The sequence below is a fragment of the Gorilla gorilla genome, chromosome 17, assembly GCF_029281585.2.
Source record: "Gorilla gorilla gorilla isolate KB3781 chromosome 17, NHGRI_mGorGor1-v2.1_pri, whole genome shotgun sequence".
NCBI lineage: Eukaryota > Metazoa > Chordata > Mammalia > Primates > Hominidae > Gorilla > Gorilla gorilla.
Window position 1 is genome coordinate 83,530,276 of NC_073241.2, and position 22,503 is coordinate 83,552,778.

The 22,503-nt window shown below is 41.7% G+C and overlaps 1 protein-coding gene and 1 non-coding gene across 3 annotated transcripts in view; both read right to left on the reverse strand.

Annotated features, from left to right (window-relative positions):
• Nucleotides 1-14,129, reverse strand: part of MBD2 (methyl-CpG binding domain protein 2) — a 69,221-nt gene extending 55,092 nt beyond the window's left edge. The window contains exon 1 of one of the 2 annotated variants that reach the window (XM_004059440.5): nt 13,422-14,074. In XM_004059440.5, the coding sequence (XP_004059488.2) occupies nt 13,422-13,963 (542 nt within the window). In that variant the 5' untranslated portion in view covers nt 13,964-14,074. Of the gene's footprint in view, nt 1-13,421 lie in introns of both variants that reach the window. The other variant, XM_019014182.4, reaches the window with a different exon arrangement.
• Nucleotides 11,680-11,808, reverse strand: LOC115931482 (small nucleolar RNA SNORA30/SNORA37 family). Its single transcript, XR_004067966.1, has one exon. It is a non-coding gene; the product is annotated as a small nucleolar RNA SNORA30/SNORA37 family (small nucleolar RNA).
• Nucleotides 14,130-22,503: the final 8,374 nt, after the last annotated feature.

The following is a 22,503-nucleotide window of genomic DNA, read 5'->3' on the forward strand; positions in this document are numbered from 1 at the left end:
TGTAACTTAGGGAAGTTCAAAACCTGTTTAACTCTAGAAGACTGAGTGAAGGATATTAGTCATTTTCAGTTCTCTCTGCCCATTATGATTACTTCTAATCCCAGTAATGAAATACTATTTCACTTTCAACCACAAAAAAAAATTCCCCACCAACTGCCCCCTAGATATGCCATTCCTGAACCAACTGTGATCACACCTTTAACTTCTTCTACCCACTATTTAAATAAACTCTGAAAAAAGCCCTGAAGAAACATACTAATTAAATGAAAATCAAAACATGAATTGTATTTTTCCAGTTCACATAGGAACATTTCATCACTTAAAAATAAAAATAAAATAACAAAAAAAAAAGTAATTGAAACCAGAAATACTCAGATTACGCTCACTTTAATTTAGTGGTACTCATATTTTGTCGCACTGTGAACTTACTTGTAATTACCATTACCTGAGCTAGACAACTATAATAGGCCCTGCCAGTCTATGACATAAAATTACATCTCCAGAAGACCTGCTGCCTGCATGTGAAACTGTACTCTGAAACCACCACTCTAATATAGCAGAAGCTACCTTTTCTTGTTTCTTTGATAACATGGATAATCATAATGTTCAGTCAAACCATTATGAGGCCAGGGCTCTAAATAAACACAAGTCTATTTTCAAATCAATTTCTAACATGATGGGGGTAGGAGTCACCAGACTGGAGTAAGATGAAATGGCCTGTGAGTGACAAGGGGTGTCACAGATGGCAGATGGCTAGCTAGATAGCTAAACAGCATGTTCAGAGGCACATCACTTCCCATCAGTATCAGGAAATACTTTATGGGGAATAATAAAAATCTCCACACTAAAAATTCTGTAAGCTATAGCACTGGAAATGTTGAGACTAAAAGAAACATCAACTTTCTGTTTTTTTAAATCTCTTTAAATGTTAACACTTACTTCTCACTTACAACAGTAAGTATTCAACGAAACATTTCCCTAACTTTAAATAACAATTTTCTTCAGAAATCAAACTTCATCTGAGACTAAAAACATGAAATTAGAATTATTGTTTTGTACTTAGATACAAAACAATCAGAAACCCGCCAAATTAAAAGAATGTATATTATTGCTATACACACACACAGACACACACACACACGAGAAAAATCTACGTAAGTCAGCTCCCTGTACCTCCTTAACTCCTTTCCCCTTAATCTTTAAATGTAGGCCTTTCCTACAATGCACCATCCTCAGCACTCCTCTACAGCTTGTCCCTGATAGATTTTATCTGCTCTTATTTTATTCATATCTCCCATGTCTGATCACTTCCTAAGTGATCACCTTTAAACACAGCCTTCCTTTCCATTGCCACTGCCCAAATCAAGTCTGCATCACGTCAGGTCTAAATCACCATGATAAGCTAACTTTGCTCGTCTCTTTGCATTCTACACTATCCACATAGCCCTTTCTAAAACACCACTTTGACAACAGCTCTGGCTTAACAGCCTTCAGTGGACTTTTACCCCATAAGCAAAAAAGCCAAACATCTTAGGCTTGCATTTTAGATCCTTTTTCCTATGGCCTCCTTTTTTTTTTTTTTTTTTTTTTGAGACGGAGTCTCGCACTGTAGCCCAGGCTGGAGTGCAATGGCACGATCTCAGCTCACTGCAACCTCCGCCTCCTGCCTTCAAGCGATTCTCCTGCCTCAGCCTCCCAAGTAGCTGGGATTACAGGCGCCTGCCACCAAACCCAGCTAATTTTTTGTATTTTTAGTAGAGACGGGGTTTCACTATGTTGGTCCTATGGCCTTCTCTTAACCTTTCAACCCTACTTTCCACTCTTACCTAGTGACCTTTGCTCCAGCCATATTGGTTTAATCACTCTATTCTGAATAGTCTAAATGGCTTCTACAGTTCTTTGCAAGCACCATGTCTTTTACTTGGTCCATAATGCATGATGCTACCCCTAGTCTCCAAGAGCCCAGAAATACCAATCCACCTTATATACTACCTCTTCCACAAAGCCTTCACAGAACCCAGTAATAGGAATTTTCTTTCCTCTGAACCCATATAGTAATTATTGCCTATGTTAGGCAAATAATCATGAACTGCCTGTTGGCCTCATTCTAGCTTTGAAACACTGAGTTCTGCACTGGTAGAAATTTTCACAAGTTACATCTTCTCAAATAGCATATTGAATACTTATTTATGAATGAACTTACTTGACGGTCAGATTTCCTTCAAATAATGAAGGTTGGGTCAGGAGTGGTAAATTGGGATAGGGATGAAATAAGATTGACTATGTGTTGACAAATTGTTTAAGCCGGGTAGTTCCCACTACTTCTGTATGTATGAATGAAAATTTCTCTATTTTGTTTAAACATTAAGTATGCTAGCTGAAGATTTCCCCCCAAAATAGGAAAGCTTTAAAACAAAAATATCAAGACTCTGGGCAAGTCAATCTGAGCATTAAAGAATCTGCTGGTTGGGCAAAGTGGCTCACACCTGTAATTCCAGTACTTTGGGAAGCCGAGGTGGACAGATCACTTAAGCCATGAGTTCAAGACAAGCCTGGGCAAAAAAGGCGAAACTCAGTCTCTACAATAAAACACAAAAATTAGCCGAGCATGGTGGCACGTGCCTGTAGTCCCAGCTACTCAGGAGGCTGAGGTGAGAGGATTGCTTGAGCCTGGGAGGTTGAAGCTGCAGTGAGCCATGACCACATCACTGCACTCCAGCCTGGGCAACAGAGCAAGACCCTGTCTCAAAAAAAAAAAAAATTCCTTGGCAGTGGGGACGAGTGGGGAAGGATTATGGGGGCGGGGGGGGGGATTATTTTTAAAGTATAAGGAAAAAATTTATTAGAGTAAATCACTATAGCTAACAGTATTATCTCTATTTCACGGATCCCTAAGCCCTAGCCCTGGCCACTGACCGTGGCCCGTTAAGAACCGGGAGGTACAGCAGGAGACGAGCATTACAGCCTGAGCTCTGCCTCGTGTCAGATCAGTGGCAGCTTTAGATTCTCACAGGAGCATGAACCCTACTGTGAACTGTACATGCGAAGGATCTAGGTTGCATGCTCCTTATGAGAATCTAACTAATGCCTGATGATCAGAGGTGGATCAGTTTCATCTCAAAACCATTCGGGATCCATGGAAAAACCGTCTTCCATGAAACCGGTCCCTGGTGCCGAAAAAGTTGGGGACCACTGCTCTGTATCATTTGTTTAAAAAATTAAAAACCAGTGTATGCCACTAAAATGCGAAAAAATGAATTTATGTAGAATTCTACCTAGTCTCATCCTTAAGGCATTTGCTTTCTGAGAAAGGAAAAAAGAAAAATACTGGTTATTTTGGTTGAATTGGGGACTAGACACTGCTACGACACTGTCAGAAATTAAGTATGTTTGGGAATTATTTCAAAATATAACTGGGGGAACGGGGTGAATACAGATAAAGCAAGACTGGCCAGGAGCTGGTAACTGTTGAAACTGGATGATTATATAGGGATTCATTATACTTTTCCATCTATTTTTGCCTATGTCTGAACTTTTCCATAATTACAAGTGTGTGTATGTAGGTATATGTGTGTGTGTATACACATACATATCCTTACACATATATCTTACATATATACATACACACACATATTAATATTTACTTAGACAAATATGCCCAAAAACCAGACTGGAAGCTACTATGTCAAAATTAGCAGTGGTTCTCTTTTCTTTCTTTCTTTTTTTTTTTTTTTTAACAACAAACATTGCCTGATAAAACAGTAGTTCTCTTTGGGACTATAATAATGACTGTCATTACTTCACTATACTCTTCTATATTTTCCCAACTTTCCCACTGAGCAGGGGTTACTTTTATAACCCATACATACTATACATATATATATTTTGTTTGTTTGTTTGTTTCTTTGTTTTGTTTTTTTTTTTTAGAGACAGGGTCTCACTCTGTTGCCCAGGTTGGAGTGGCGTGGAGCAATTGTGGCTCACTACAGCCTTGAACTCCTCGACTGAAGGAATCCTCCCACCTCAGCCTCCAGAGTAGCTGGGAGTACAGGCTCAGGCCAACATGCCCGGCTAATTTTTAAAAATTTTTTGTAGGGACAGGAGTCCCACTATGTTAGCCAGGCTGGTCTCAAACTCCTGTCTTCAAGTGATCCTCCTGCTTCAGCCTCCCAAAGTGCTGGGATTACAGGTATGTGCCAGCATACCTGACCTATGCATAATATTTTTTTAAAACTCTGAGGAACCTTTATAACCTAAGGTCTGCCCTAATCACACTTCAGAATACAACAAAATACAGTAAACCTTCACATAATTACCAAGCATGCGCTTCTATTTCTGTTGGCTAATTAAACGAAGAGAAAGGAGCTAACATTTTACTGATGCACTATCCACCTACACATGGCAAGCACATTTAATCTCAAAAAATTTCCACGAGGTAGAATTCTTTTTTTTTTTTTTAGACAGAGTCTCGCTCTGTCACCGAGGCTGGAGTGCAGTGGTGCGATCTTGGCTCACTGCAAGCTCCACCTCCCGGGTTCACGCCATTCTCCTGCCTCAGCCTCCCTAGTAGCTGGGACGACAGGCACCCGCCAACACGCCCAGCTAATTTTTTGTATTTCTTAGTAGAGATGGGGTTTCACGGTATTAGCCAGGATGGTCTCGATCTCCTGACCTCGTGATCCACCCGCCTCAGCCTACCAAACTGCTGGGATTACAGGGGTGAGCCACCACGCCCGGCCTCCACAAGGTAGAATTCTTACACTAGATTTATAGTTGAGGAAAACAAAAGCTTACAAAAACTTATCCATCCAAGATTAACACAGTAAAGCAAGATACAAGCCCCGATCTTCTGACTCAAAAGTCTCCATTGTTTATTCTAAACCAGGACAACCAAAGTGTGGTCTGTGTGCAAATTTACTGGTCCTCAAGTAAGTCCGCAAGTGTAGAGAAAGCATTTGGAAACTGTCATGGTAACTTGACAGGGTAAGTTTATGTGACTCAGGAATCTGGTACTAAGAAGTTGCAACATGTTTTTTGTATGTTCACTTTTACTTCATTTTTCTCTTCTTTTTTAATACAGACCACTCGAACAAACGCTTCACATTTACAGCAAAACAAAAAATAAATTAGTTAAAACTAGATAGAAACATAGCCTCCCAAGATGATACAAAAGCAATTTCTGAGGATAGATTTTTTTTTGAGATGGATCTCCCTCTGCTGCCAGGCTGGAGTGCAGTGGCGCGATCTCAGCTAGCTGCAATCTGCAGTCTCCAACTCCCTGGTTCAAGCGATTCTCCTGCCTCAGCCTCCCGAGTAGCTGGGATTACAGACACACATCACCACGCCCAGCTAATTTTTGTATTTTTAGTAAAGCAGGGGTTTCACCATGTTGGTCAGGCTGGTCTCGACCTCCTGACCTCGTGATCCGCCTGCCTCGGCCTCCCAAAGTGCTGGGATTAAACGCGTGAGCCACCAAGCCCTGCCTTTTTTTTTTTTTTTGAGACAGAGTTTCGCTCTTGTTGCCCAGGATGGAGTGCAATGGTGCAATCTCGGCTCACTGCAACCTCCACCTCCCAGGTTCAAGCAATTCTCCTGCCTCAGCCTCCTGAATACCTGGGATTACAGGCACCTGCCACCATGCCCGGCTAATTTTTTCTTGTATTTCTTAGCAGAGATGGAGTTTCACCATGTTGGTCAGGCTGGTCTTGAACTCCTGACCTCAGGTGATCCACCCACCTCGGCCTCCCAAAGTGCTGGGATTACAGGCGTGAGCCACCGCATCCAGCCCTTGAAGATAGATTTTTTCAAGCAAAATATAAAAGAATTTTAATATTAAAAATGAAACCAAAAGTCCCATAAATCATTTTAGACCTAAAAGCGTAGGTAATATATATACATCAACACTACACACATACAAGTTTGAGGAAAAAAATTACATTTACTTCAGCTATTCAATATTTGTATACCTGATTTAGTGCAAGGCAGGATGCTGGTAACTGCAGGCGACACAAAACAGCCCCTATAAGGGCAGTCAGGCCTATGTATACAGCCAGATTAACCATAACTTTTTGGATTAATAGAGAAATGTATTTACTGTTTGCTTCACTTAGCAAAGATTTATGAAAAATGTTCCATATTATACCAGGGACTATGCTGGATACTGAAGATTCAAAAACAAATCAGACACAGCTCCTGACACTGAGGAGGTTCAGAATCTCATGGGTAACAAAGACTTGCCAACTATTTCTTAAAGCAAATGAGATAAGAGTTAACAGAATAATACTCAAATGCCATAGGAGTTTCCCATTTCTGCTAAAGGACTCTAGGAAAGGCTTTTTAAAAGAGATGAATGCCTGTTAAAAAGAATTTTAAGGACATGCATCCTTGCTTATCCATGCATTCTTCCAGTGTAAAAATAACAAAGAAAAGAATACCAAGATACAGCATTCAAAAAAAAAAATCTTCAAAAGGGGATGATGGGCCAGGCGCGGTGGCTCATGCCTGTAATCTCAGCATTCACATGCCTGTAATCTTAGCATTATGGGAGGCCAAAGCAGGTGGATCACCTGAGTTCAGGAGTTCGAGACCAGCCTGGCCAACATGGTGAAATCTCGTCTACTAAAAATACAAAATTAGCCGGGCATGGTTGACACATGCCTGTAATCCCGGCTACTTGGGAAGCTGAGGCAGGATAATCACTTGAATCCAGGAGGCAGAGGGTGTGGTGAGTGGAGATCACGCCACTGCACTCCAGCCTGGGCAACAACAGCGAAACTCCGTCTCAAAACAAAACAAAACAAAATAAAAAATAAAAGGGGACGATGTTCTTCTTCCTCACATCTGTAAAACACTCGATTACTCCTGAGAAATGCTAAGTGTTCAATTTTAAAATCTAATTTTAAATTTTATTATTTATATTCACATAGAGTTTATGTACATCAAGTTCCCAAAATGAGTCTGAATTTGTATTATACTGAGAACGAAGACAGGATGAAATCATGAAACCTGCAGATATTATTCAAACTTCATTCTATTCCATATTTTTATTCTCCTTCCTTGGGAAGTTTTAGTTTTTAGAAGTTCTGATAAAATTAAGTAAAACACCATATTACAAAATTTTCCTAATCCTTTCTCACTGGAAATGGCAAAGAACAATGAAAGATCAATACATAAGAGCTGTAAGAGGCATTAAGATTCCCAGCCAAACACTAAATCCAGGAAGAGTTTATGGTTTATTTCTAATTCATCATGCATGTCTTGAGAAGATTTTAAACATGAGTAAAAAAGTTATGAATTTCTATGAGCCCCACTATAGAATCTAAAAAACAAAATCAAAAAAAGCATCACTTCCTTTAAAATTCCATTAAAACTAAATTATGAAAAAAATGACTGTATATCTCATTAACAAAATTTTTAAAAGCAATGTGAAAAAATCTACAAATTTCTGTTGGAGATTATTTTTAGAATGTATATGCATCAGTTCCTTTGAGCTATGTATTTCCTCTAATACAAGTATTGTGGGTGTTGTGGCTGGTGAGACTTTGCATGTCAGATTCTAAAAATCAGATGTAGGACAGACAGCAATGCTGCACCCTAACAAAAATTCCTTTGGTATCTCACAAAAAGATGTGATAGTACAGCTAAGGAAGATGTATCAGAGCACAATCTCCACCACACCATGTCTTTCATTTCTGGGTGCAGGCTTCAATCACACAACATCAAGAGAAAAGACTTAAAGCAAGCCAAACTTTCTATTATGCAATTAAGCTCTTAATAAATATTGGATTTCTTTCCTTTCTCTAACTAGAGATTTTTAAAAAATTGATCTGTACAGTATATTTCAACTGTATCTCAAACCTCTATATCTGAGAAATAACAGGGTTAATCCTAGGTTGAACATTTATCAAAGAGAATATTTTTGAACAAATTGATCACTTTTATTACTCAGAACAATACTGCTTTAATTATGTGGATTTATTACATTTTTTTCCCCTCCAGGATTATTTAAAGCTGGAGGGTTATCCTTTGGTACAATAGCTTCACTACCAAATAGGATTTAAAATTTACCCTTTGCCATCTTCAGGATACAGGTGTAATAGTAAATAATCACATTATCTTAATGGCACACTAAGCCCAATAAAGTAGATTAGACATGGGGTGTTGCAATATTTGAGAATACAAGTAGGGATCTCTATGCCATGCAACAGAGCATGGTGGTTAGGAGTTCTGAGGTTAAACCACCAGCTTCAGGTTGTACCTTTGCACTTACTAGCTGTACAACCCCAAGCACGCTACTTCCCTTTGCTAACTCCCAATCTGTAAAATGGAGATAATTGTACCTATGTTTCATAGGGTTATAAGAATCCAGTATGATAGGCTGGGCGCGGTGGCTCACGCCTGTAATTCCAACATTTTGGGAGGCTGAGGCAGGCGGATCTCAAGGTCAGGAGTTCAAGACCAGCCTGACCAACATGGTGAAACTCCGTCTCTAACTAAAAATACCAAAATTAGCCAGGCGTGGTGGTGTGCACCTGTAATCCCAGCTACTCAGGAGGCTGAGGTAGGACAATCACTTGAACCCAGGAGGCGGAGGTTGCAGTGAGCTGAGATTGCACCATTGCACTCCAGCCTAGGTGACAAAGTAAGACTCCATCTCAAAAAAAAAAAAAAAAAAAAAAATCCAGTATGATAGTTCATGTAAAGCATTTAGCAAAATACTACTAATAGCTGCCAAAATTCTGAGAGCTGTAACACAAATACACATAGAATTAAGGCACAGAAGACCCTACACTACTATACCCGATGTTACACAGTCGATGAAATTCAAATGCCGATTTCTCACTTGTGTCTGTGCACTATGAGCATCCTATTTACCATTTTCACTGTATCTCTAATATTCAAAATTCCAGAAAAAGGCTTTCCACAGTACATTCACATTGATGATGAAAATGAGAAACTACAAAATGCATAGCCTTATTAATAAAATATCTCAACCAATTTTATCCCAACACACCACAAGAACAGAAATAAAGTAAAAACTACAAAGTCATTTTAAGGCTTGTTTTACAAAACGTTAGGTGGAATATCAATTGGTAAACCCTTATTTAGCATCTGAGTGTTTGGCATTGTGTCGAGGGGAAAGACAGCTATGTGAGAAAGCCACAAGTTCTAAGTAAATGAATGTGTGAGTTATACAAGGGACACCAAGTTTAACTACATAGGAATTATGAGAAAGAAGACAATATCAGAAAAGGCTTTTTATTGAAAGCCAAGAAGACTTTAACACAAATATGTAAGAACTATGACAATAGTCACATTGCTTACCTGGGTCCACTCAGTCAGTTTTCTAGATACTACATGGAGGGTCCATTTATTTTTTGTTTGTTTGTTTGTTTGTTTTTAAAGGCAAACCAAGGTGAGGGGAGGAGCATGGTTGAACCTCAGTGATTCAGAATTCATGCTCTTGAAGCATCATACTAGTCTTTAGCAACAAATGGCACACACACACACATATATATATTTGAGACTGTGTCTCGCTCTGTCGCCCAGACTGGAGTGCAGTGGCGTGATCTCAGCTCACTGCAAGCTCCGCCTCCCGGGTTCACGCCATTCTCCTGCCTCAGCCTCCCGAGTAGCTGGGACTACAGGCATCTGCCACCATGCCTGGCTAATTTTTTTGTATTTTTAGTAGAAACAGGGTTTCACCATGTTAGCCAGAATGGTCTCGATCTCCTGACCTCGTGATCCACCCGCCTCAGCCTCCCAAAGTGCTGGGATTACAGGTGTGAGCCACAGCGACCGGCCTAGACTTGATTTTTTTAAAAAAGGCAAGAGGGGGCTACTAAAAGACTATGTGAGGAAGAAAATATTTCAAAAATATCAATCAGCAAGTGTTATGCAAGCAACTAGAAATGACAGGAGTCAAGTAGACAAGTTAGAAAGTTATTGTTCAAATGATGGCAACAAACTTTTTCAGAAAATATACCAATGGATCCAATCAAACCACACCCTTTTAAACAAACACACTAGATGATAATATATGAACCACCACAACACTATCAGTAATCCTGACAGAAGGCATAATTATGTTGCGTAACTGGCAACTAGGGGCACGCCTTCCTATTAGAACTTGGCAGTTTCAAAACAGCACCCAAAAAACATACTACCAAAATTTGAGGCTTTCTCGATGAGCTTAATTTCAGTCCAATTAATAAGTGCCTGCCACACCCTACATTAACAGGCACAGATTTGTTTAAATTAATCTCCCCAGGGGCAGGCTAATTCAAGGGTTAGTATTATTAGAATCTGTGTGAACAATTGGGTGCAGGTGTTCACATTACCAACAGGAGAATTAACTCTTAACCCACTTTTAGCAGATAGTGGGTGTTTGGTGAACTAATGGAATTTTTAAATATGGGGACACTAATATGTAAAGCAGTGACACTGTAAGCTGAAAAATAATTTGTCTTCCTTTACAATAAGTGACTGCCATCATTCATCACAGAAAGCTACAGTCACAAGTCAAATTAACTACTGTATCACAATTATCATATTACGCTACATACACCTTACTGACTCAGAATGTAACGTTTCAGAAGAAAAACACGACTGGTTGTTAACAATCCTGCAAAGTAACGGAACCTCTGTAGACAGTTAATAAACAGCAGACAATGCTCCTTGTGGCCCTGAACGAAACAGGTTTGGCACAAATCTGTTCAATGTGTCCTTTCCATTTTACATAAACAAGTAAAAGGCAAATCATGCTGCAATGTCCCAGAAAAAGACTTTCATTTTAGAGAGCAATTACCACTATAGTGGCTTACGACTTGCCTTAAGATGAATTTGTTTAGAAAGTTTGTTTTAAATTGATCATATCGGGGCCGGGCACGATGGCTCACACCTGTAATCCCAGCACTTTGGGAGGCCAAGGCGGATGGATCACGAGGTCAGGAGATCGAGACCATCCTGGCTAACACGGTAAAACCCCGTCTCTACTAAAAGATACAAAAAATTAGCTGGGCGTGGTGGTGGGCACCTGTAGTCCCAGCTACTCGGGAGGCTGAGGCAGGAGAATGGCGTGAACCCAGGAGGCAGGGCTTGTAGTAAGCCGAGATCGCACCACTGCACTCCAGCCTGGGCGACAGAGCGAGACTCCATCTCAAAAAAAATAAAATAAATTTAACATCAGAAAATTTACACAACATCCAAGAAAATGTTAAGTGGCCACAAATCCAAATGAGCACTACAACAATCTGACTTCTTGAAATAACTTTTCCAACTACAAGGAAAACCAACAAACAAAAAGCTTTGCAATACCCAAAGTTAGTCTGAACAAAAACATCATCCCAAAACCAAACAAACCATATCCCAGGAGAACTGCCACAGAGAGTAAAATTCAAAGTTTAAGATGTTCTACTGAGAATAGCCTAGTCATCTATTCCTCAAGGAGTTCAATCACAGATACAGAATAATCTTGTCAAATATAATTGCCTACAAGACATCAGCACATAGTTCACAGAAGGTTATGCAGACTGCCTGCTTAGAAAGAAAACAGAATGCTCTGTTAATGAAAGAATACTAGAAAACGAACAATTGTGAACGGCACTAAATGAAACTAATGAACTTGAGAAGACTAATCTTTTTTTAACCACAATAACCTTTTTTTTTTAAATCAGAAGAAATTGTCCCATTGAATGACAGCTGCCACTGGCACAGTCCCAGGGCAAGGATGCCAACGAAGGTTTTCTCTCAGCACCAGCTACCAAATCCTGGCCCTACAGCCTGAGGGAGGACCTGTGAAAGTGCTCACAATAACTTTCTTACCATTAAATCAAATATTTAATGATGAGGAAATACAAACCAAGACTATCACACTTTTTCTTTTTTTTCTTTAAAGAGATGGGGTTTCACTCTATTGCCCAGGCACAATCATAGGTCACTGCAGTCTCGAACTCCTGGACTCAAGAGATTCTCTCGCCCCAGCCCCGTAACTGGGACCACAGGTGATTACTACCTTCTTATGTTTAAAATAAGTTCTCCATTTTATCATATGAGGTTTCAAGATGAGGGTCCAGATCAAGTACAAGACTAAGTTCTATGAAACATCACTTTTATTTTTTAGTTGAGGTGAGGTGAACTTACTACAACTACTCATCCATATATAGCAACCATCAGGAATGTGTTCGTATTTACATGCTGCACCAGCAGTGATCACATTCTTGTGTGTGCATATGTATGTATATATGTGTATGTACATTTCTTTAACCTTTTCAATCTAGTTAAAAGTATTTTTAGTTCGTAAGCATGGTATGTGTACAGACACATTTTCCCAGAACTACTTGAAGAGGACAGGAAATCCTTTATAACATTATTACAATAGCTAAATGACAATTGTCTCCGATACCCATATACATTCCCTGAAAAATGCTTCAGTCAGTCCACAAACACGTACCTCCAAACTACTGAATACAAGTTTATATTATCTTCTGTCAATAGCATGGCTTATTACAAGATTTAGTAAATGTGTATTAAGTCCACGGATGTCAATTGCCATAGGCACTTTCCTGAGCTTACTGGGTCACACAAACTGAAGACATCAGCAGCATGACCACGGGATTGCAAGATCACACTAAGGTGAAAAACCTTGAATCATTTAAAACAGGATGTCTCAACCTCAGCACAGGTGACATTTTGGGCCAGATCATTCTTTGTTGTGGGAGCTTTCCTTTATATTATCGAATACGTAGCAGCATCTCTGGCCTCTACCCACTAGATGCCAGTATCACACCCTCCCCAGGTGTGAGAACCGAAAATGTCTCCAGACATTGACAAATGTTCCCTGGGGAGCAAATTTTGGTCTAGGAGTCTAAAAACTTAGTACAGTGTGTCAGTTTCAAAAGAGTATATTCTGCAATACCAAGAAGTTCCAAAAAAACTTCAGGCATTCCAAATAGCTGCTTTATACAAAACTTTCTTGGATGAAGTAAATGAAACCTTGTTACTGTAGATAGCTCATTCTTCCACATGTGCATGCTTAACACTTGTGATGATGAATCTGGGACAGGCTGGGACAGGAGCCAACAGTGACTGGGTTTTATAGTTTCGATGAATTACACCTCCTTTTAACCCTTCAGTGGACTAACCATCCCTGCCAGGCTAACCCTTTCTTCGCAAACCATCTTCCCCGACGCCTTCCACATAAGATGCCCTCCTGCGGGCCCTCACCTTTTGACACTGCCTCCCACCGCACTGGGGTCAACTCTCACCCAAGGGTTCCGCCACCTTCCACCACCAAACCAGCCTGTCCCTGCCACATGCCCCCGGGCCCCAGCGCTCATCCTGGCATCCCCTGCCCAGGCCCGCTCTTGACCCCTGACCCCGGCCTGACCCCGCCACCCCCCTCCCCGCCCCCAGGGAGGTACCTGAAGTAGTAGACATCGCTCTTGCCAGCACTTAGCCCAGATTTTCGGATCACTTCCTCCTTCTTCCATCCGGGGGGGAGGGCCGGGCAGTCCATCCTCTTCCCGCTCTCCGTGGCCCGGGGTCCCCTGGGCCCCGGCCCCGCGCTCCCCGACGGGAAAGGGACCGGCTCCCGCCGGGGGGCGCCGCCGCCACCGCTGCCGCCGCCGCCGCAGCCGCCGCCGTCGCCGCCAAGGCCGCTGCCGCCACTCGGGGGACGGCCGCGGCCCCGGCCCCGGCCCCGTCCCCGTCCCCGGCCACGGCCCCGGCCCCGGCCACGGCCACAGACGCCGCCGCCCCGGCCCGCCTGCTTCCACCGCCCCCGGCCACGGCCGCCGCCCCGAGCGCCTTCCCTGCGCACGCCGCTCACCGGGGACGGGGCGAGCGCGCTGCCCTGGCCCCCCTGCTCTATGGCGGAGTCGCCGCCAGCGCCGCTGCCGCCCGCCGCGCTCTCCCCCTCCTCCTGCTCCGGGCAGCAGCGGCCTCCCCCCGGGTGCGCGCGCATCCAGCCCCCTCCCCAGCCGGCGCTGCGCTTCTTCCGTAACCGAGCCCTTGGAATCCCGGAGACCCGCCCCGCCCGCAGCGCGGCGCGCGGGGGACGCGCGCAAGCATCATAGAGCGGGCGCGCACAGAGCGGCCCTCCTGCCCGGGGCGTGGCCCCGGCCACCGCCTCTTAGGTCCTCCAAGCGCTCTGGGCGGCCATCTTGTCTCCGCCTTCTCGGGGCCACGCCCCCTCCCGCGCTTTTCCGGCCCGGGCCCCCGCTGGGCGCGCGGAGCTGGGAAGGTTGGTGGGGCTAGCCACCAGCTGGGGGTGTCATAGTGACTGTGGTTAGTTTGTTTCAAACGGGGTAACCTCCACCATTATGTGATTTTACCTATGTTTGCTTCCCAATTAATGAATAACAAGCAAAATAGATCTTATATTACATACTCAACAACTCGGCTATTCATTTAAGGGGGTGATAGCCCCTTTTCCCGCCCCTCTGCACAAAGCTTGCAGGGGAGCTTATAATGAAGGAATGAAGCAAAGTGTCCCATTCGCTGAATACCAGTTCCCTCCTGAGCCTGGCTTCAGAGCCATTGACAGATTCTCCTGGAACCTTGTAAGGATGTAGGAAAGGAAATGATAACTTGGAATATGCCCATGAGTCAGATGGGGCTTACCTCTAGATTCTCCTTGGAATGACCAGAATCCCTAAATCCATCTAGAAATTTCCAGATGTCTTTGTCTAATACAAAAATCAGTGGCCTTTTATTTGGTAAATATTCCATTATGTTGAAAGTCCAGCCTAACTTACTGTCACAAGCCTTTAGGAAACTGTGTGGTATTCTTTTCGGTCTGCCAACTTGAATTTTAGAAATGCATATTTTCTATAAGTTGTTGAACATTTATAGAAGTGTGCTATTGATATTCAAGATAATATATTATGAAATATTTGGAAGATTGAAAAATGTAAAGCACATGTTATCAGCCTGATGATGATAAGCTATCTTGGGTTTCTATACTCATATGCCCTAAAAACTGAGGACCAAGTTTAACGTATAGAAAAAGTTGATTAATATAAAGCAACAAAAATCTAAAATTAATTTGGTTTATCTTTGCAGTATATGCAAACATTAACTCATACACACAAACTTGTCTGTCTCTAAACCTGACCTTAGTCTTCTTTTAATGTCCTTTAGTTGAAAGACACTAATTTGTGGTTTCCTACAAGAAATTTAGAAATGTGAATCTAAAAAATCATCAAGAAATGAGTTCTGAGGAGAGAGATCAGTACTGGAGACATTCATTCATTCAGAAGTCATATGTGGGCCGGGCACGGTGGCTCACGCCTGTAATCCCAACACTTTGGGAGGCAGAGGCGGGCAGATCACCTGAGGTCAGGAGTTCAAGACCAGCCTGGCTAACACGATGAAACCCCGTCTCTACTAAAAATGCAGAAAATTGGCTGGGCGTGGTGGCGGGCACCTGTAGTCCCAGCTGCTCCGGAGGCTGAGGCAGGAGAATGGCGTGAACCCGGGAGGCGGAGCTTGCAGTGAACTGGATCACGCCACTGCACTCCAGCCTGGCCGACAGAGCCAGAGCGAGACTCTGTCTCAAAAAAAAAAAAAAAGAAGTCATTTGTGGCCGGGCGCGGTGGCTCACTTCTGTAATCCCAGCACTTTGGGAGGCCGAGGCCGGCGGATCACGAGGTCTAGAGATAGAGACCATTCTGGCCAACATGGTCAAACCCCGTCTCTGTTAAAATACAAAAATTAGCTGGGCGTGCTGGCGTGCGCCTGTAATCCCAGCTACTCGGGAGGCTGAGGCAAGAGAATCGCTTGAACACGGGAGGCGGAGATTGCAGTGAGTCGAGATCGCGCCACTGCACTCCAGCCTGGCAACCGAGCGAGACTCCGTCTCAAAAAAAAAAAAGTCATTTGTGAAAGTGACAGTTGAAGGAGGCCCTGCAAGTAAGTAAGCTCTCCAAGGAAGGGCTTGCGTGGTTAATAATAAAAGGAAAGAGGATCAAGAACTGAATCTTGAGGAACGCCAGTACTTAAGGTTCCACTGAAGGAATAAAGGAAAAAAATGATATTAAAGTTTGTATGACATACGAGAGTACTCTGATTTTCACACATAATTGAAAGTAAAGGGTAAACATGGCAAAAATCTCAGTAGAAACGGTAATTGAGACAGGTAGTTGAGACAACAGATGGGAACAGGTATACTTTTGGAAAATTGTACCTTTTCATGCTGTGCTAATAAGGCTGTAGATCAAATGATATATTGGATATAAAAGCATGCTTAAAGAAATAAATCACAGGATTTTCGGGTCATTATTTTGACTTCTACTACCAGATTCCATTTGCTAAATCCCAGAAGATGTAGCTTAATGTTCCCTCTGTTAAGAAAAATCTCATTTAGACATGTCAAAAGCTTTTTGGTTACACTTGAACTTTTCTGCTGTGATACCATAGAGCAAAGTAAAAAAAATTAAATAAAAATAAATGCTCTTATTTATTCTCCCACTAAAAGAAAAAAAAAATACTCCAATTAAGACAACAATAAATTCCAAAGGGGACTAGATTGAGATCTAAAAGAGTTAAGAATAGATGCTAAATACCTGAGAGACAGACCCCTTTGTTTCTCTTAAAATACTGGACAAATAATAAACCTTTTATAATTCTAGGAAAATGCATTTTCTATCACTCCTCCAGGAAGCATAGCAACATTATTTTTCTCGGGTAGTAAAGCTGTGACCAAATTTTCAATTTGGTCTCTCTTACAATGGAGAAGGCTTGCTAGCTTATCTCTTGGAGAAAGTGAAAGACAAAAGCAAGATAGGATTATGTATGAAATCTGGTCCACTAAATGAACAACAGAGATGTAACCACCTGTGATCTCTGCCTCCCAGGTATAAAGGCAGGTGCTAAAACACCAACTGTCACCCCTAGAAGACTGTTCTTTCTTTGATTTTTCCCTTTATTGTTTAGCAGGTAAAGCTGAATGAAGTTAAGACATTAAAGAAAAAGTTGTGGCTGGGCGCGGTGGCTCACGCCTGTAATCCCAGCACTTTGGGAGGCCAAGGCAGGCAGATCACAAGGTCAGGAGATCGAGACCATCATGGCTAACACGGTGAAACCCTGTCTCTACTAAAAATATAAAAAATTAGCCAGGCGAGGTGGCGGGCGCCTGTAGTCCCAGCTTCTGGGGAGGCTGAGGCAGGAGAATGGCGTGAACCCAGGAGGCGGTGCTTGCAGTGAGCTGAGATCACGCCACTGCACTCCAGCCTGGGCAACAGTCTCAAAAAAAGAAAAGAAAAGAAAAAGTTGTTTTAAAGAAAGGTGTTAATTTGGATTTTTATTTTGAAAATTAGAACAAATTCAGGTAATGAAACTTCAAAGAATATTAGGAGGTGAGACTGATTTTGAGAACTATATATTTTGTCAAATATATAACCTGCGTTTAAATCTTTGAGTGTGATAAAATACCCAATAAAAGCAGGGGGGTTTTTTTGTTTGTTTGTTTGTTTGGTTGGTTTGGTTTGGTTTTTGTTTTTTGGTTTTTTGTTTGGTTGGTTGTTGGTTTATTGGTTTGTTGTTGTTGTTTTGGCCTCCTGTGTAACTGGTACCACAGGTACATGCCATCACACTCAGCTAATTAAGGCAATTTTTTTTTTTTTTTTTTGTAGAGATGGGAGTCTCCCCGTATTGCCCAGGCCGGTCTCAAACTCCTGGGCTCAAGCAATCTACCCGCCCCACTTCCCAAAGCCCTGGGATTACGGGAGTGAGCCACCGCACCCAGCCAGAAAAACGTTTCAAATATTGGAAAACCTTACTTTTTTCAATGAGCATTTTTGCATCAAGGGGTAACAGGGACATTAGGGTTTTTTTCTCTTAGACTCCAAACAGTAAGGTCAGAATTTATCAAGACATTACATAGGAGTAAGGGCACAGCCGGGGGTGGTGGGGGGAGGACATTTTCCAGCACTAATTAACAGGTTTTATGATTCACTAGGTTGGCCCAACTACTGTTCTCACCTAATTCCCAGGCACAGCATGTCAGGAGGCCAAATGACACTTTCAAGTGCAAGTGCTTGTAGTATGAAGAGGGCAGAGATCACCTAGTGACCATCAGGCAGGCCATCCAGAGGCAAAACTCCTTATGTGAGGAATTTAGAAGTAATTAGACTCCCCTGTTATTTAAAGCTGGCATCTGGGTCCAGGCTTCTTTCCCAAAAACTTGTAAGTAACTAGAATTTCTACATGTCTCCCATGCATGCATGTCAAAACTTATCGTGCAACCCTTGCTGACATTAAGACACCAAAATGTCCAAAAATGTAATCATTTATCATGACCTAAGTGGTTAATATGGCCCAAATTCCCTTTAAGCTCCTGCTTTAAGGTTCATAAATATCCCTAAGGAAAATCCACTCAGTCCTCTCTTGCTGAGGCGCCCTGCTGTACTCTTCTGCACTGTTCTTTCTTTCCAATAAAACTTTCTTTTTCAAACCTATACTGTCTTCTGTAAATTCTTCTTACTACCCTATGACCTGTGAGCCAACCACTTTCCAATGCCAGGGCTCTGACACCTCACCTGGCATAATATAAAGTTGTTTTTTTTTTTTTATACCCTTCCACTTGGAAAGACTACAGAGGAATCTTGCACTGCATAGTTCAAACTAAAAAGAGAAGAGTTAATTACCTGAAAAGCAAGAGAAAACAAGAAGGGGTAAATTTTGAACCAAGGGAAATCATTTAAGAAGGGTCTGGTATTTTTTAAATTTCTGTCAGTTGTTACATTTGTCATAAGTAAATGTTTAGGAATAAAGGATGGAGACATGCTTATTTTATTTAACTCCCTCAAAATAAAAAAAAAAAAAAAAAAAAAAAAAACAGCGCAACCAGTAGAAAGAAAATGATCTTTAGGTTTTAGAGCCCTCGGATACCAATTAATATGCTGAACAGTGGTTTTTAACTTTAATTCTGGCTACAAAACACCAGAATGCTAGGACATGTGATCCATTAGAAATGAGGGCTGACTACGCTATGATTGCAGTTCACAAGTGAGGGAGGAGTAGTCACTGAGTAAATCAGAAAATACATCTCGCCAAGAGACTTTGTACCTCAAATGGCTTTCCCAAGTCCTCACGCATACTCACAAGAGGCAAGGCAAAGACTAGAACCCCAGTTTCCTGACTCCAAGTTTAGAGCTTTATCTGCTTTCACTGCCTGTCCCACCTTCAATGGCCTCTTCACTCTCACACTTGCTGCTACTTCAAATTGGAAAAAGATTGTCTGTTTCCACCCACACTCTCACCCCAACCTTCCGTTTGGCTATTTTCTACTTATCTTTTAGGTTTCACCTTAGACATCACTTCATCCAAGTTGCCTTTTCTAACCTCCCCAGAAACCCCACTGCTGATTCAGTGCCCCCCAGGTTGTATACTCTGCGCCACACTAGTATCATTTGGTACTTCCTCATCCATTTATTGTACTTTATTGAATTAGTTTTTTAATTGTCTTTTGTCTCCCACCAGCCCACAAGGCACTTTTCATATTCACCACTGCATTCTCCGTGCCTATTACTGGACTTGCCGGGCACATGGGAAGGGTTCATTAGATACCTGATGAATACATTGAATTAATACTTTTTTTTTTTTTTTGAGACGGAGTTTCGCTCTTGTCACCCAGGCTGGAGTGCAGTGGCACGATCTCAGCTCACAGCAACCTCCACCTCCTGGGTTCAAGAGATTCTCCTGCCTCAGGCTCCTGAGGAGCTGGGATTACAGGCACCTGCCATCATGCTCAGCTAATTTTTGTATTTTTCGTACAGACAGGGTTTCACTATGTTGGCCAGGCTGGTCTCAAATTCCTGACCTTAGGTGACCCTTTTGTAAAAATTGTATAGTCTTAAAATAATGAGCAGCATATTTGCTTCTCAATGAAAGTATAATCACATGGATTATATAAAAAAGAAATTCACAGCTCATCCAATCTTTGAAAATTTGAAAAGGTTTCCATGCCTAAGAGATATTTAACAATAAATTTGACTTTTTTTGCATAAATGTGGGGTACAAGCGCAATTTTGTTACATGCATCTATTGTGTAGTGATAGTCAGGGCTTTTAAGGTATCCATCAACCATAAAATATACATTGTACCCATTAAGTAATTTCTCAGCAACCACCCTCCCCCACCCATCACTCTTCCAAATCCCCACTGTCTATTAGTCCACACTCTATGTCCATATATACACAATAGTTAGCTCCCACTTATAAGTGAGAACAGTGATATTTGACTTTGTGTGTCTGGCTTGTTTCACTTAAGGTAATGACCTCCAGTTCCATCCGCATTGCTGCAAAAGACATGATTTCATTCTTATTTATGGCTGAATAGTATTCCATTGTATATATATATGCCACATTTTCTTCATCCAATTATCTGTTGATGAACACTTACATTGATTCCATATCTTTGCTATCGTGAATAGTGCTGCAATAAACATATGAGTATGGATATATTTTGGATATAATGATTTCGAATAATTTCTTTAACTTTGGGTTGATAAGCAGAATTTAACTTTATTTTAATTAAAAATGAGGCTTAAATTCATTTTACAAATATGCTTGTTTATAACAGTTATAATGTTTTATTTAGTCTCTTCTACATCAACTTTAACTTGAACTATTCATTAGCTCCTCAAAAATATTGTAGACTATATATCATAAAAGATAATCACAAAATGGCTACTTCTGAAAAACTATTTCTGAATTGAAATATTTATCTGCATTCATGTTTCCGCTCATTTGACTTCAAATAATTTGACTCCTCCTAATAGTCTAAGTTATATATACTCACATGTGTCTCATGTCTTTTTATTTTGGAACCATCTACAAAGTTGTCAGGGTATTTTCTTTATGGCTTTGCTCATTTCTAATGGGCCCCTAATCTGTAGTACTTTTGAGCATAGTTTAAAAACCTAATAGAGGGCCCATGATTTGGCCCAGTGACCTTGTTCTGAAACACTTTCAGACTTTGTATCCCAAATCGTTACCTACCTCAAGACTCCCCAACAAGTTAATCACAGTTATATACCATTGTACACAATTGCTTCTCTCCAGGCAGCTGTTATTATTGCCACGTATCCTTCTACATATCTTGGAAGTCTGTCCTCTGGGGTGGGGGATTAGAGCAATGGTGACCCAGCAACTTTCCCTGTCACCATCTGTGGCAGACACACTGGTTGGCAAAATCAAACACCCATTAGCAATTTGAGTTTCCCTTGCCCACCTTCTCTATAGAAACTAGAAAGTATAAATACTCACTCTCCCAATCTCACTTAGGCAAGAATAGGAGAGAAGCAAGAGTGACTGTGGGAAACTGTTTACTTCTTTATCTAAAAAAAAAAAAAAAAAAAAAAAGAGAGACTGGGCATAGTGGCTCAGGCCTGTAATCCCAGCACTTTGGGAGGCCGAAGTGGGTGGATCACCTGAGGTCAGGAGTTCAAGACCAGCCTGGCCCACATGGTGAAACCCTGTATCTACTAAAAATACAAAAAATTAGCCAAGCATGGTGATGGGCGCCTGTAGTCCCAGCTACTCAAGAGGCTGAAGCAGGAGAATTGCTTGAACTTGGGAGGTGGAGGTCGCAGTGAGCCGAGATCATGCCGTTGCACTCCAGCCTAGGCAACAAGAGCGAAACTCCATCTCAAAAAATAAAGAAAGAAGGAAATAAAAGAAATAAAAAGATATGATCGGCACCTCCCTTTTGCCCTTGTTCCTGCTGGAACTTGGGCGTGATTTCTGAAGCTGTGACAGCCGTCTGGCAACTATGAAGCAAAGAACACTAAGATAAAAGGCCAGCATCCTAAGAATAGCAGAGCCAGAAAATGGAGAGCTGAATGACATTATTGAGCGGCTGAACTGTCTTGCAACTGTTTATCTCCAGACTTTTTGTCATATGAGAAAGACCATGTTTGATTAAACCACTGTTTGGTTTTTGGATACGTGCAGCAGAAAGCATTTTTTGCTCAAATAAAATTTCTTCCTTTAATGGATTGTTTAAATCTTGCTAAAATTCAGGCAGCTCCTAAGCTTGAGACCTCGGTGTAAGAGATTGCAAAGAGTAAAGGAAGAAGCCAGAGAGAAATATAAAGAGAGAGCAGGGGAAAGTGGTTAGTAGGCTTTCCCCTAGTAGCAGCAGTCCAGGAGAGGTCTCCCTTTCACACTCTGGTGGAAAGAAAGGCATTCCAAGGGGCCACCTCTACTTGGGCTCTAATTCCCTTGCTAGGCACAATGGAAGCTCCAGCTCCAGAAGGTATGGCCCAGTAAATTATCTTTGAACTTGATCATTTCATAGCAACTGTCCTCTTTTCTGAATACAGTAACAGGTGTGGGGAAGGAGACCCTTGATCAGCGTTTCTCCAACTGAGATCCACAGATGGACTCAGTTTGCCAATTCCCTACCACAAAATTTTCGCATAAAATTTTCATTTCCATAATAATGTTTTTATTTTCTTTTAAGCCCCAACATAAGCATACAATGGACTGTCTGCATAAC